General features: G+C 40.9%; 2 protein-coding genes across 2 annotated transcripts; one reads left to right on the top strand and one right to left on the bottom strand.

Annotated features, from left to right (window-relative positions):
• Window positions 1-1,298: 1,298 nt before the first annotated feature.
• Window positions 1,299-3,681, bottom strand: HRG_08949 (kinase; the record flags this gene model as incomplete). The annotated part of the gene is made up of 3 exons (XM_044867420.1): window positions 1,299-1,429; window positions 1,476-3,388; window positions 3,440-3,681. 3 exons carry the CDS (start codon window positions 3,679-3,681, stop codon window positions 1,299-1,301), a joined length of 2,286 nt encoding a protein of 761 aa, XP_044717441.1.
• A 1,049-nt stretch (window positions 3,682-4,730) lies between these two features.
• Window positions 4,731-5,777, top strand: HRG_08948 (zinc-binding dehydrogenase domain-containing protein; the record flags this gene model as incomplete). Its single annotated transcript, XM_044867419.1, has 1 exon — window positions 4,731-5,777. One exon carries the CDS (start codon window positions 4,731-4,733, stop codon window positions 5,775-5,777), a length of 1,047 nt encoding a protein of 348 aa, XP_044717440.1.
• Between the last annotated feature and the right edge of the window lie 9,074 nt (window positions 5,778-14,851).

Here is a 14,851-nt window from a genome sequence, read left to right as displayed (position 1 = left end):
CGCCAACGGGTAAAGAAAATAGGCCGTTGGCCCGCTTCCGTCGCTGGGCCCAACTGCCGATTCTTGCCTCGGTATGGTCCTTATTTCCCACCACCATCCGCGTCAAGCCCCGAAAACGACACCGCTTTTTGCCAGTGCCAGATGCATTGGTGTCATTGGGCACGTGACATGGTTTCAATAACTCCGACCACGATGGCGGCTCCCGCCATCCACCAGCCCGCTACTCCAAACGCACCCTGGATATCCTGCTTCAAGATTCCCCATAGGATTCCGAACAACAAGCTAGGAGGAAAGAAACCAATCAGGAGAATCCACCAAATTCTTGTCCAGTCCCAATCCTCTTTGTAGTAGATTCCCCAAGCTTCGATTAGTTCTGAATATGGTGTTTGAAGGTCTCCACATGTCCTCTTTGGAAGCTGTCGCAGGACTAGCGTTGAGTCTGGCTCTATGGCGTCAGGACTAGTGAAGAAATCCATCATAAGCCGTGCTCCAATGGGTGGTGATAACTTGGACGGGACCGGACTGCATTCGTATTCCGATCCCTTAGGCCGAACGAGACTGGCCGGAGGAAGACAAATACAAGGCTTCCCTTGTTCACAAATGTCATGGTGACACCGCACATCAATGTATCGACGACCTCCGTATGTGAACCAATTCCATGCCATCAGGAGAGACCTACAATGATGGTTCCTGGAGATATTGATTTACGCACCTTGATGAAGTGGATGCTATGAATCGTTCTCAGCGACCAGCACCATCTTAATCTTCCTCTGTGCTCGTGATAGCTATTTCGCAGTGTGTGGAAAAGATGTCGGTCGTCCGCGACGTGCGTAACCAGTTCTGGGCAGAGATCGACCGCATATCTCCCCCGTTCCATGCAAGACAGGAGATAAAGAGCCTCCGTAGACGGTTCACACATTTCGAGGTCTTCCCGAGAACGGCTGCTTTGGGCGTTCTCAACACGGGAGTTTCTAGCTTGGTCAGCTATATCACCAGATTTGGAGCCGCTTGCTTGCACAAAGCTGTTGATCGAAAAGGCTGAAAGAGCAGAAAGTGAAGGATTGTGCCCTCGGCCGCCTACAGGACCGGTCCTCGATCGATACGCCGATGCATTTAAATGGTCTTGCAGCGCTTGTGCTGCGCCTAGCTCATGTTCCACGTAGTCATCATAAAGCGTTTTGCCGCGTTTCTGAGAGAAATCAGCAAAACCGCGTCATAGACGCAACAAGAATAGATGATGGATGCCCTTACATTCTTCCATCTAACACGCTGGTGACCAAGCGGAATGTCGTGCTCTCTCAGCCCGATGTGAGATAGAAATGCCAGAGCCTTTCCATAAACCTTCGCCGTAGCTGCATATGGAGCTGGCACAGCTCTAGACTCAACTGCAGGCCAAGTTCCGTCTCGTGGGCATCGAATTCTCGATCGACTGAGATAGCATGGAGACTTCTTGTCGGCTTCCGTGTCTAATGTACCCTCAATCGTGTCGATCCGTCGATCTAACAAAGACCTCTTTCCATCTTTGCGTCCCATGGGTTCTTTGTCCTTGAGATCGTCCGAAGATGTAGGGCCGTCTACCCCTTTTCCGAGCAGCGGCCTGACAATCTCCTCGTGCTCTTGCTCTGCGGCCAACGACAGCGGTGTCCAACCGTCTTTGTTTTTAGAGTTTGTGTCTCTGGAGTCTTTGTCTTTGGAGTCCTTGTTCCTAGAGTCTGGAGCGACTCCCTTCTCGAGCAGCAGCCCGACAATCTGCTCGTGCCCTTGTTCTGAGGCTAACGATGATATCGGCGTCCAAACGTCTTCGTCCTCGAGTTCTAGGTCGACGTTCTTCTCGATGCTGTGGCCCGAAAAGACTGACGGCGGCACACTGCTGTCCGTTATGCTTAAGCCATAGGCGACGGCAGGCGTCCCGCTCCGGTTGGGCGTTACGGGCAAGGGCAGCCGCGACCCTAAGCCGCGGGACCAGACCCGTCTGGCTGGCTCCGTCGGCGGTCCCATTACCACCGGCGTTGGCCCCGATTTAGCCAGTCCTAAGCCAGCGGGGGTGGCTCCGCTAGGGCCCTTCACGCCTGACATAACGGGCCGGGGCACTTTCCGGGGCGCCTTTTTGTCTAGTTCTAGCCTCTGGTGCTGGTACTCGGCCTCCCTTAGCAGCGCCTGTAGCCTCGTGACGTGGTTGTCATGCGCCCTGCGGGCGTTCTCAAGACGGGCCTCGTACATCTCGTCCCTGCCCTCGAGCTCAACAATCCTTTTGCGCTGCTGCTCGTGCTTAACCTCTAGGCTGGCCATGGCTATAAACTTTTTGTCCCACCTATCCTCGACCCAAGATATAGGTCGTTTACAGCATTCGGCGTGATAGATCTGGTAGATGCCGCCAAGCTTAGATAGCTTCTCGTCTACCCTTTCGGCTGGCAGCCTATTGCGCGGGTTAGGAGCCGTCATATTAGAGATAAGGCTAACGATAGGCCGGGGCCGCACCGTCTCTTGCCCCTCATAGGTAAGAATAAAGCGCGGGGTGCCAAGGGCATAGGCGGTAAGCTTTTCTAGGTGTCTCTTAATCTTATCCTGGCGGGCGCGGAGGCGGTCATCAAGTGAGAGACGGGGCAGGTAGCGTAGTGCGTCCTCAAAGTCGGCAAGGCGGGCGTTATAAAGCACGGTGGCGATATTAAGGTAGACAAGGCCAAGCGAGTATATATCGGAAAGATATATACTAGAGCCGTAGTCGGCGTATAGCTCAGGGGCGCGCCACTTTTCGTTACCAAGAACGCCGTTGGTCGTAGTCCAGTTCTGCTGGCCGCTTATATCCCTCGAATTGCCAAAGTCGGCTAGGTAAACGCGGCAGGGGTTAAGGAGGATATTAGAGGGATTGATATCAAGATGGCATACGCCGTTAGCATGGCAGTAGGCTAGAGCGCGGGCAACACAGCCGAAGAGGGTGCAAAGAAAGTCAAAGGGGCGGCTGCTGGTGTCGGGGTTCGCCTCCTCGTCGTCGGAACTAAGGAGACAAAGGGCGTGGAGCCTATCGGCAATATCGTTGCGGTCGCCCTTAGTCTCACCAAGTCTTAGGTCCTCGATATCGTCAAGTAGGACGCTTAGGTTACAGACGGCGGCGGGCCAGATCAGGAGGCAGAGCTCGTGGGCGCGAGGCGCGTAGGTGGCGACGAGCTTGACGACGTGGTGATGGTCGAGCTTAGACATAGTAAGGCCCTCTTGGCGTAGGTCCTCGATGGTCAGGCCGCGCCTACGGACGATGCGCTTACGGGCAAGATGGACGGCGCCATACTGGACCATATCGACCCTACTAAAGGCGCCGATGGCGAGGACCTCGAGCTTATCGAGACGGCCATCAAACCGCTTGGCGTCGGAGCCACTAAAGAGCGGCTTGTTTCTGGCTCGAGGGTCAGCAACTTAGAGTCGGAGGCGACGGGGACGGCCGTACATGGCGGGCCAAAGCTCGTCTCTGTCCCAGGCAGCCATGGTCTCGCGCTCCTTGCGCTCATGCTCGTCTCTGTCGCAGGCAGCTACGGCCTCGCGCTCCTTGCGCTCATGCTCGTCTCTGTCCCAGACAGTCATGGCCTCGCAGTCCTTGCGCTCATGCTCGTCCTGCCACGCGCGGCCCTGGCGTTGTCCGGGGACGGCATTTCCAACGGTGGTCCGGCCGTGAGCTTTTTGATCGCCCATGTCGCGCTGGCTCCTTCTCTCTCCCTCCCCGTGAGGGTGTGTGTGTGTGTGTGTGTGTGTGTGTGCGTCGGTCTGTTTCCGCAACACGCCTTTTTCAGTCGCGCCCTCCTCTGACCTGTCGCAATTGCCAACTCGGCCCCCCTTTTGCCGTGCCTGGCTGAGAAGGTACAATAGGTGGCAGACGGGGTCTGGGAATTGATCTGTTTCGGCCCCCTTTTCTCTGCGGAGAGATGCGAGTGCTAGATGAGAAGAAAGGTCAAGCTTGGCCTCGCCGTCAGCGCCCGCATGTAGTCTGCCGGCCGTCCTGCTTGGGGGCCAATGCAATGCAATTTATTCCGCCCGGGAGGGATCAACCCTAGAGGGCCGCGACACTTGGCTATTTACAGATCCTCGTATGGCGAATCTAAATAGTGTCGTATGCCTATACGGCGCGAGATGACAGCTCCGTAGATAGAGGCGTCACTCGTGCTTTCCCGCCGACGCCATCTTGAACCTACCTGTTCTTGCTAGGGCTCGGGCCGTATCCAAAGTCATACCGCCCAGCTTAGAAATGGGGTGTAAGTGCAGATAGAGATGGGTATGAGTGCAAGTAATAATACTCCTTCGGGCTGCCGTTAAGCCTTTTTCTCTTTTGCGCTGTTATGTAGTCCTGATCAGGTCCTACCTACGCGACTTCTCGAGTATTTCGCTTGCTTGTTAGCATGTCACCCAGAATATTGGTTTTGTGAAGCTGCATGACACAGCATCCAGTTAGTGAGGAGGATCTGCACCGATGTCCAGGACCATGTACGCTCACGGAGAATGGCCCCCCTCACCATACTCACCAATAGGATCCGGCGGGGACCCGGCGACGGTAGCCTCGAATAGCCCGAGCTGGAGCTAGCTCTGCCTAGGAGCATACTGATATAAGTAGGGCGGGGTTAGCCGAACGGATGGAACGACGATGACAACGCAGAAGAGCATATCGACCACCTTCACCACCCGAGGAACGCGGGACCCCTATTACCAGCATCAAGATCCTCAGAAAAGCCATCAGTACCAAAGCAACCATGAGCACCGCTCTGCCCCAAACAGTCAGGGCCGTCATCCAGCCGGACCCCGAGACCGACGCCCTCATCCTCACCGAGACGGCGCTCCCCAGGCCCAAGGAGGGCGACAGCGAGGAGCACCTCGTGCAGATCAAGGCCACGTCGCCCTGCCTGGGCGAGCTCACCTGGGAGCGCTACTTTCCCGACACCTTCACGGCCGAGCGGGAGCGCGTGCCCGGGACCGAGGGCGCCGGTGTCGTTGTCACGGCGCCCTTCGGGTCCCCCTTCAAGCCCGGCGACGAAGTCTACTTCCGCAACGAAGCAAACCGCCGCGGCTGCCTCAGCGACTACACGCTCGTCCAAAAGAGCGCCCTCGCCCTGAAGCCCAGCGCGCAGGGCTGGGTCGAGGCCGCGGCCACGCCGCTGAGCGCCCTGACGGCCTACCAGGGCCTCTTCGAGCACGGCCTGCTGGACCCGCGGGCCATGGCCACGCAGGGCGGCGACGCCCGGGCCCGCGAGGCCAACGGCAAGATAAGGTTGCTCATCACGGCGGCGAGTGGAAACGTCGGCAGCTGGGCTGTGCAGCTCGCGGCGGCGGCCGGCGCGGGCGCCATTGTCGCCGTGTCCGGTCCGTCCAAGGCCGACGACGTGCGCAAGGCCGGTGCAACAGACATAATTGATTACACCAAGCAGTCGATTGCCAGCTGGGCTGCCGCCCAGGACCCGTCCTCGACGCACTGCGACATGGCCCTCGACTGCGCCGGCGGCGACTCGCTCGCCGGGTGCTGGGCGGCCATCCGGGACGGCGGCGTGCTGCTCAGCGTCTGCGGCTCGCCCGAGAGCCTTAGGCCCGCATCGGTGGCGAAGTCCAAGAAGCTCGCCAAGGCCACCTGGTTCCTCGTCCGGCCGCGCGGCTCCGACCTCGCGGAGATCACGAAGCTGGTCGACGCCGGCATCGGCAGGCCGCGCGTCGATAGCGCCGTTGAGTTTGACGACTTCCAACAGGCCTTTGACAAGACGGAGACGAGGCATGCCAACGGCAAGGTGGTCATTAAGGTTATGGCATAATGGCCGCCGCCTCAGCTATGTTACTTTAATGTTGGTGGGTAGGTAGTAGTTGCCGGCGGCCCAGACTAAAAAGAAATCTTAAAAAAATAGTGTATCTAAATGCCGGCAGAAATGTCCCTATATTACTAGTTATTAGGTCTTTGCATTAAGAAAGAGAGTATAGATTGCACTACCTTACTTAAAAGAGGGAGTCCGCGGGTATAACTATATATATATATATATATTAAAAGTATAAGGGGAAATAGGTTAACCTATTAATCTAGTAGCTTATAATAACCTAGATCTATTAAGTAACTTCGTTAGTATATAATAGTTAACTACTATATCTACTACTTTTAAATATAATAATAGTTTTAATATTATAAAGTAAGTAAAGGTATATATATAAGTACTATTTATAGAATAATATTAATAAGCTATATAGAGCGAATCTATATATAGGTAGCCTATATATATATATATAAGATCTAGCTATTTATATATAACTATATAGCTTAGGCTATAGCTTAATATAAGGGAATATATATTACGGTACGATTAGTTAAGTAGTAAAGATAGCTAGAAGTACTACGCTATATATATTATATTCTTCTTATTATAAGACTAAAGCTTATAAGAAGAGGGATTTTTTTCTTTTTAGTTAAAGTAGTAAGTAGTTTATAACTTATAAGCGGGGTAGGTATAATTCCCTACTAATACCCTACTAATATATTAGTACTATATACCTAAGTACTTTATTAGCTTATACCTCTTAATAGCGCTCTTATAATTATCTCCCTTCTTATATAGACGTCTTAGCTATATCTTTAATATATATTACTTTCGCTATATTACATATATTTAGTTAGGAAGAAAGGTAGTTTTAGTTATATATCGCGCGTATATACTTATATAAGTATATATTAGTCTATACTCTATAATATTAATAGTTATTATACTAGCGGTTACTACTAAGTAACTATTATAGTTTCGCCTATATATTAGCCGCGTAACTATAATATAAAGAGCGTATATATATATTTCCTACTTCTTTTTTTTTCTTTAACTCTTTTACTTATAATTACTATAGAGTTTTATACTATTTTTTTATTAATCCCTTATACTTTTTTATATTACTTTTTATCGACGATTTATTAATAATAATACCTTTTACGCTAAAGAAGATAAAGAACTATAACGCTAATTTCCTACGCTATATATAAGAGTAGGTAGCGGCGGGTTTACCCTTAAACTATAAGCGATTAGCCTAAAAGTCTTATAGTAATACTAGTTCCCCTTTAGTAAAGAAAGCTAAGAAAGGTATAAGGGAATCCTAGTCCTAAGAGACTCTTAGTCTAGGACCTAATATTAGCGAGGGTTATACCCTTATTACCCTATTAAATACCTTAACTCTAATAACTAATAATCTTACTTTTATAGGCTAAGAAACTTATAAGTCTATTACCCTTATTAGCGATACTAATATTAAAAGGAGACTATACTTAGGCGCTCTTAGGTAAGTACTAATAACCTAGTTACTTTATTTTAATAGGGCGGCTCTAGCTAATAAGAAATTATCGCCTAGGCCGCTCTTTAAAATAAGTAGGCTAATATTAATAATAAGGCCTAGCTAAATATAAGCTAAAATAATCTTAATATTTAGCTAAATAAGGGGTAAAATAATAATAATAGTAATAATAGAGATAGCCGCGATTTAACTCCTTTTATTAACGAACCTAAGAATAGTAGTGCTAAAGATAAAGGTACCTAAGTAGTAGTATAAGGCGGTCGCGCTCTTATAAAGAAGCGTACTTAATCTAAGGCTAAAGCCCGCTTAGTTAAGGCCTAAGGGGTTATCCTTTATAAGCTCTAGTATATATATTATTTTAGGATAGTCGTTAAGGAGTATAGTATAATTAAGCTTAAGCTTATTAAGGTACTCTTAATTAGCTATATTTTCTTAGGGGTTTCCTTAATATACTATAAGTAGTACTATAGATATACTATAACTTATAACTAAGTAAGTTTCTCCTTAACTTTAAATATTATAATCTATAAGCTAATCTTTCTTAAGGCCGCTACTTTTATATTTAGTAACTAAGCCGATATAGTCGCTATTATAAAGTACTTATATAAGCTTAATAAGCTAAAGACTAGTAATAAGGATACTAAGGATAATAGCTTAGATATAAGCATACTTATTTTTAAGGAGGGTAATTAGCGCTATCTTACTATTATAGTATAGTATTTAGCTAAGGCTTTTAATATCGCTAAGAAGGCTTATTATAAGTCCTTTAAGACTATAAGTATATAAAAGTCTATAGTTATAAGTTTTTATTTAACCCTTTTATTTACGACCGCTTAATAATATACTAAGTTAAGCGTACTAACTATTATATACTAATTAATAAGCGCCGCGAGCTTATTATTCGCCTTAACCCCGCGCTCTTATTTAATATTACTTATATAAGCCTAAAGTACTAAGCCTAGGAATCTTAGTTAAAACTCTACTTTATTAATAGCGATATAGGCTATACTTCTTAGTAGTATACCTTACTATTTACTAAGGCTAAGGTAAGTACTATACTAATAAAGATAGGTCTTAATATAAAGAATAAAAAAGGAGTAAAGGATAAGGTAGTTTTAGTATTTCTAGAAGTATTTAGTATAGTAAAGGGGGCGCCTTAGTTAGTTCCTACTATACTAGTAAAAAGGAGGGGTAGTTAAAAGTAATAAATAGGTCTTATCTTTCTTTTATTTAGTTATAACTATCCTTTTCTCTTTTATTATTAAGGTTTTAATAAAGTTATAGTTTACTTTTACTTTCTTTAATAATATTTAATAGGTAGTATAGATAGTTTTCCTTTATTATCTTATTTTACTATTTTATATATAGTTATAAAACGTTTAAGCGTACTAATATATTAATAAATTAATAGCGATTTAGTAGGGATTTATTACTAATTTAGTAGCGCCTTCTTATATTAATAGGTTTCCTTACCTTACTTAGTCTTATACCTCTTTTTCTTAGTTAAGTAAGTAGTATATTCTTTAATAAGGTCTTAGCTATTTACTATATCTTTAGTATTAACCTATTAGCTATACTTAGCTAGCTATCCTTTCTATTTAATAAGGAAAAAAGTATTGCCCTTAGATCTTTTTTAATCTTTAATCTCTTAGACTTCCTATTTACCTTTATTATCCTTTAAGTCTAGTATTAATAGGGTTTCGCTATCTTTATAGGTTCCTTTACGCTTTTTTTATAACTTTAAAAGACTAATATAGAAAACGTTATAAAGATATAAGTACTTCTTAAGGAGTATAAGACGATATACTTACTTTTTAATAGCTTTTAAGACCTAAAACGGTCTAATATACTTAGGTAAGAGTTTTCTTTTTTTTGCCCTTAAGGTATAAGTTCCTTATTAATAATACTATAAGGTCTCTTACTTTTAATATAAGCGGTTAGTGCTTTAAATTATAGTATTTTACTTACGATTTAATAGCCTTTCCTTAGTATTCTTTAAGCCTCTTTTATAGCTCTTATAGCTTAGTAACTCTTACTCTTACTTTTCTTAAAAAGAGAGATATAAGAAGTATATAAAAATATATAAAGGTAAAATTAAAAGTAAGGGGTTAAATAAGTAAGGCGGAGATATTTAATTCTTATAGGGGTAGTAATTATAATAAGGGAGTAATTATTATATTACCTTAATTATCCTTCTTTCCTTTATTTAACGCCCCTCTTTATATCTATCTAGTATTTTAATTAATAAAGAAGATCCTACTTAAAGAAGCTACTAATATCCTCTTAACTACTAAGCTTTTTACTAGTTTTTCCCCTCCTTTTTAGCCGTTGCTAGTATATCTATCTTATCTCTCGCTACCTTTATAGGAAGCTATCGCTACTTTTACTTCCCTTCTTTTTACTACCCTTCTCTTTATACCTCCTTTTAGCTCCTTCCTTAAAACCTATTTTTTAGCTTCTTAGGTCCCTCGTACTAAGAGATATCTCTAAGAACTACGAAATTAAGCTACGCTTTACGATATACCCCCTTAGCTATAGCTTGCCCTATAAGGGTAAAGCTAAATAATTAGGCCGGTAAGCGTATAAAGGAGGTCTTAGTCTATACTTATCCCTTACTTAAGAAATCCGGGTTTTAGCCCTAGGCTCTTTTAGACCTACTTTAGGAAAAGGGGCCTAAGGAGGAAATTAAGTCCTATAAGAAAGGGGGTCTTTCTTTTTTAAGAAGAAGAAGTCCCAATTAAGCTAGGGGCCCTCCTTTAGGATAAGTCCTAGTTCCTTTCTTTAGCTATAGACGTCTCCTTCCTCTTATATACCTTTAGCTCCTCTTATAAACTCTTAAGGCGGGCTTTTAAGGATAGCTTCTCTTAAACGTCTTTTAGCCTAATTTACTATAAGAAGATAGCTAGCTTTTACTTTAGTAAGGGCTTTATAAGACCGTTAGCTTTTATTACTACTATTAAAACCTAACGGACGGAAATAAGTCCCTTTTAGACCTCTTAGCGTAACTAATACTAGTAGATATTAATATACTATAGCTAGGTTAATAGCTTTACGTTTTCTATTAGAATTTATATAGTCTATAATATTATTATATTCTATAGCTAATAGGGAGGGAATTTATAGTTATAGAGATATTAATATCTAGCTAAGGAAAATAGCTTCCTTTAAAGCTTTTAAATAAGCTAGTAGCTCTGCCTCTATACTAGAAGTTATAATAGTAGCTTACTTCGAAGCTCTCTAAGTAATAGTTCCTTTAAAAAGGGATATAATATACCCCTATAAGCTCTTTCTATTTAAGGAATTATCTATAAAGGATAAATCGCTAGAATAAAGGAAGATATCGGTAGCTAGTTTCCTTTCTTACCCTCCTAGGCATAGACTATATAATCTCGTTAAATAGAGATAAAGGATAGCTTAATCTACTACTTTTTAGTACCTAGGGCTAGGATTCTAGTTATACCTAACTAGCTAGGAGACTATAAAAGAGATATCCGGTCTAGTAGAAATAGCTAAAAAAGGTAAGGAGCTTACCTTCTATTAGTATAAATGTTTCTCTTACTCCTTAGCTTAAAAGGATAGATTAAGAAAAAGCATTTTATTTAATAAAGGTATAAAGGGAAGCTTTTTTTCTAAGGAATTAAGGAGGAATTTATAAGCGACCTTATTAATATAGGCGTCCTAGGTAAGCTAGATAGTCTATTAAGACTTATTCTAAAGGATTTATATCCCTAGGAACTACTTTAGCTCCCTTAGCTTAGTTATCTTATACTTTTATTATAAGCCTTTTATAGCCTCCTTAGTAGTTACTTCTTCCTTTTTTAGGTAGGCTTAGATAATATTATCGATATAGAAGAAGACTATAATTTTGCCTTTTTATATTATATATGGTTCCTAAGGGGCTTTCTTAACGCTTAGGGCTTTAAGGGAACCTATTAAATATTATTACTAAAGAAAGGGTAATCTTTATAGTCTATATAGAGCTTTCCTAAGCTATAGGACCTTTCTTAGTTATTAAAAGCTTAGTAAAAGGCGTATATAAATAACTTCTTCTTCCTTAAGTTAGTAGTTAATAAAGGCGTTAACTATATCTATTTAATTAAGTTCGAGGTCGAATTCTACTACTATAGCTATAAGGGTCCGAAAAGATATCCTTATTAAGGTAGTTACTTTAGTAAGTAGATCCCCTTTTTCCTATTAATTCTTATAGATAACTAGCTAGGCCTTATACTTTTAAAGGAAGCTATATTTATTAGTTTTATAGATAAAGACCTACTTATAGCTAAGGACCTATTTCCCTCTTACTTTTACCTTTAAGACCTTTTTAAAAGACCCTATCTCCTTATATAAAGCTAGGTAGTCTTTCTAAGCCTAGAAAAACTAGTCTTTAAAGGGGTGTTTTTTTAGCTGCTTTTAGTTTACTAGTAGGTCTAAGAGGTCTCTTTTATATACCTTCCTTATTAATATAGGCTTAAAAAGCTAGCCTACTATAAATACTTTATAGGAACCGTCTTTTATAGGTATTAAATAGAAGTTAGAAAAACGATCGAAATAAAAGAGAGGTTAGTTTTCTTTAGTAACCGTATTAAGCCTTATACCTTCCTTTACTTCTTAAAGTAAGGATAAAAAGGTAGCTAGGTAATCCTTTAAGAGAGGTGCCTTTCCTACCCCTTTAAGGGTCGAGATAAGAAGACTAATAGAAAAAGCTACTTTTAGATCTTCTTTTTATTTTATAAGAAGAGGCATAGGGAGGTAAGCGTATTCTAGCTCTACTACTTTCCTATAGTCTCCTTTTTTATCTAGATTATTTAATCTAGTAGCTTCCCTTTCTTCTTTAGAGTTAGCGTTATCCTTAACTACTTTAATATTAGTTTCTTCTTTTATTTCCTTATCGAAGACCTCTTTTTAAGACTATAGGGAAGGGGGGATTTAGATCTTTTAAATTAGCTAATATTAAGAGAGTAAGAGGGGCTATTAATCCCTCTTTCTATTAAAGAAGCTAGATTCGTCGAAAATTATATCCTTAGTTAAAATAACCTTTTATAAAAGAGGAATCTAGATCTAAAAGATATTTATAGAATTATAATTAATAAGGTAACTAATAAAGGCTCTAGGATTAATCTTTCTTTTCTTCTTCCTTTTTAGCTATATATTAGTAGTTATAGCGTATACCTTATAGCTATAAGTATAAAGGTAAGCTAGTAAGGCCCTTTTCTTTATAAAGAGCTTAAGGGGAGATTTTTAATTTATTCCTTAGTTTAGTTCCTTAGGGTCCTTAAGGTTCCTAGGGGTATAGTTTTAAAGGTAATAGGCGGTCTTAACGACTTCCTTTTAAAGGTTATAATAAAGCCTTATAGTAAGTCTTATTATATAGGCCCTTTTTATTATAGCACCCCTTAATCTTTCTACCCCTCCGTTTTAGGCCTAGGTATTTAGTGCTAATAAGAGGGGTAAAATACCCCTTTTTCGAAGCTAATTTAAGATATCCTTTATAAATAACTCTCTATTAAACTATATCTTTTTTACCTTATAGCTAAAGTAGGATTTTATTTAGTTAATAAATTCCTAGAAGGTAAACTAGTTATACTTAACTAAGTAAGTCTATAAGAAATAGGGGAAAACTATCCTTAAAAAAGCGGCTATAAAAAACATTACCTTAATAAAGCTTTTTTAGTCCTTAGAGATATCGGTTTAGTTAACCTAAATTTCTTTATATAGCTAGTCTAGCCGTATAAGGGTTCGTCTAGAAATTCGTTTCTTAGTCTTCCCTTAGCTATAGTATTTATATTTAACTATCTTTAGGTCCCTTATTTATACGCCTTATTATTAGCCTAGCTTATATAAAGCTAGGGGGCCTAGGTAACCTAGTTATATATACTAAAGAAGGCTATCTCCTTAGGATACTAAAAGAGGGTCCTTTATAGTAGACCTATTCCTCTTAGTAAGGAAAGCTAACTTCTTAAGTAATTCCTTCCTAAGGATAGGTTGGAATTTAAGAATAAATTAACTAAAATTTCCTTAATTAGCTTAATCGTTTAATTATTCTAGACTAGCCTTATAGGCTTAGACGTTATATCCTAGAAGATTCCTTCCTCTTAAAGAAAGCGGAAGGAAATTAAGCTCGTTAAAAATCAAGGGTAAAAAGCTACCCTTTTTTATTAAAGAATTTATATAAACCTATTAGGTAGTTTTATTATAAAATTCACCCTTTTATACCCCTCTATCTATATAGTTAATTCCCTAGTAATAAGATATTCCCTCTATACCCTTTTAAAGGACTAGAATTATAAGAGGGTATTATATATATTAAGGGAAGTACTAGAGTTAAGGATAGCTAATTTTTATAAGGGATAATTAAAAGGCTCTAACTATTAGTCTTAGCCTTATTAATCTATAAAGAAGATAAAGGCCGGATTTACTATACTAACGATTTTTTCTTAAATTTATAGCTTAAATAAGGGTAGTAGTATTAGTTATTATTTCTTAGTAACCTAAATCTTATCTATCTTCTTCTATAACGAGGGGTCCTCTTTAAGAGACTATTATATTATTTCTTATAGCTACTTTAAAAGGTTAAATCCTTTAAGTCGGTTTTTCTTAAAGACCTATTAGTATTATAATAACTAATAGCCTATGGATTTATAGGCTAAGTAGCTATTTCGTTTAGTCTTTTATTTCTTCGAGGAATCCTCGTCTTAGTTTAAAAGGTCTACTTAAAAACCCCCCCTTTTTACCCCTTACTACTAATTTTAAGGAAGAGGTTCGATTTCGACTAGTTCCTTAATTTTTTAACTAACGGACTAAAAGGTCTATTAAGGGACTAGTCGGGCTAAACGGACTATTAAGGCCGGGCCCGGAGTAGAAGGCGGAGCTAGGGCTAGGACTAAGGAAGCCGTTAAAGATAGGGTTAAGGCTCTTAAGGGAGGAGGAGCTAAAGGAGTAATAGCTATAGTAGCGGGGGCTATAGTAATAAGGGCTATAGTAGCTATAAGAGTAGTAGGTCGAACCGTCTAGGTCGAGTACTAGCTATAAAGGAATAAGACTACTTACTATTATACTTTAATAGCTTCTTTATTTAGTTCCTAGCTAGCTTCTCGAAAGATAGTTAAGTAACCGTTACTAATAGGCTTTATTAATAGAGATATATCCTATAGCTACTAGCTAGAAAGAGCTTTTATTAAGAAGTATTAGTTAGCTTTCTTAAGGATTTCTTTTTACTTAGCTAGCTATAAAGAAGCTAGTAGGTTCTTAGTAGAAAATACTCCTAGGTATACTATATAGGTCTTCTTAATATAGTTAGTTATATAGCCCTTTAAAGGAGCTATTAAGGTCTTAAGCTTTAAAAGCTACTACCTAAGGGTCTCTTCCTTTTAAAAAGAGATTAGCTTTATAGTACTAATAGATTCTGTTATTATTATTAGTATAGTAGTTAATAGCTTTATCTCGTAAAGGTATTCCTTACGGTAACTCTTATAGTTACCTAAGGTAGTAGAAAAAGCTCTTTACTATATAGAGGTTAGCTTAGAGAAGAGGGAAGCTCCCTCTATAAATTCCGTTGCCCTAGGATAAA

Source organism: Hirsutella rhossiliensis, assembly GCF_020360975.1.
Source record: "Hirsutella rhossiliensis strain HR02 chromosome Unknown scaffold00011, whole genome shotgun sequence".
NCBI classification, from domain to species: domain Eukaryota; kingdom Fungi; phylum Ascomycota; class Sordariomycetes; order Hypocreales; family Ophiocordycipitaceae; genus Hirsutella; species Hirsutella rhossiliensis.
This window is presented reverse-complemented; position numbering and strand designations above follow the sequence as displayed.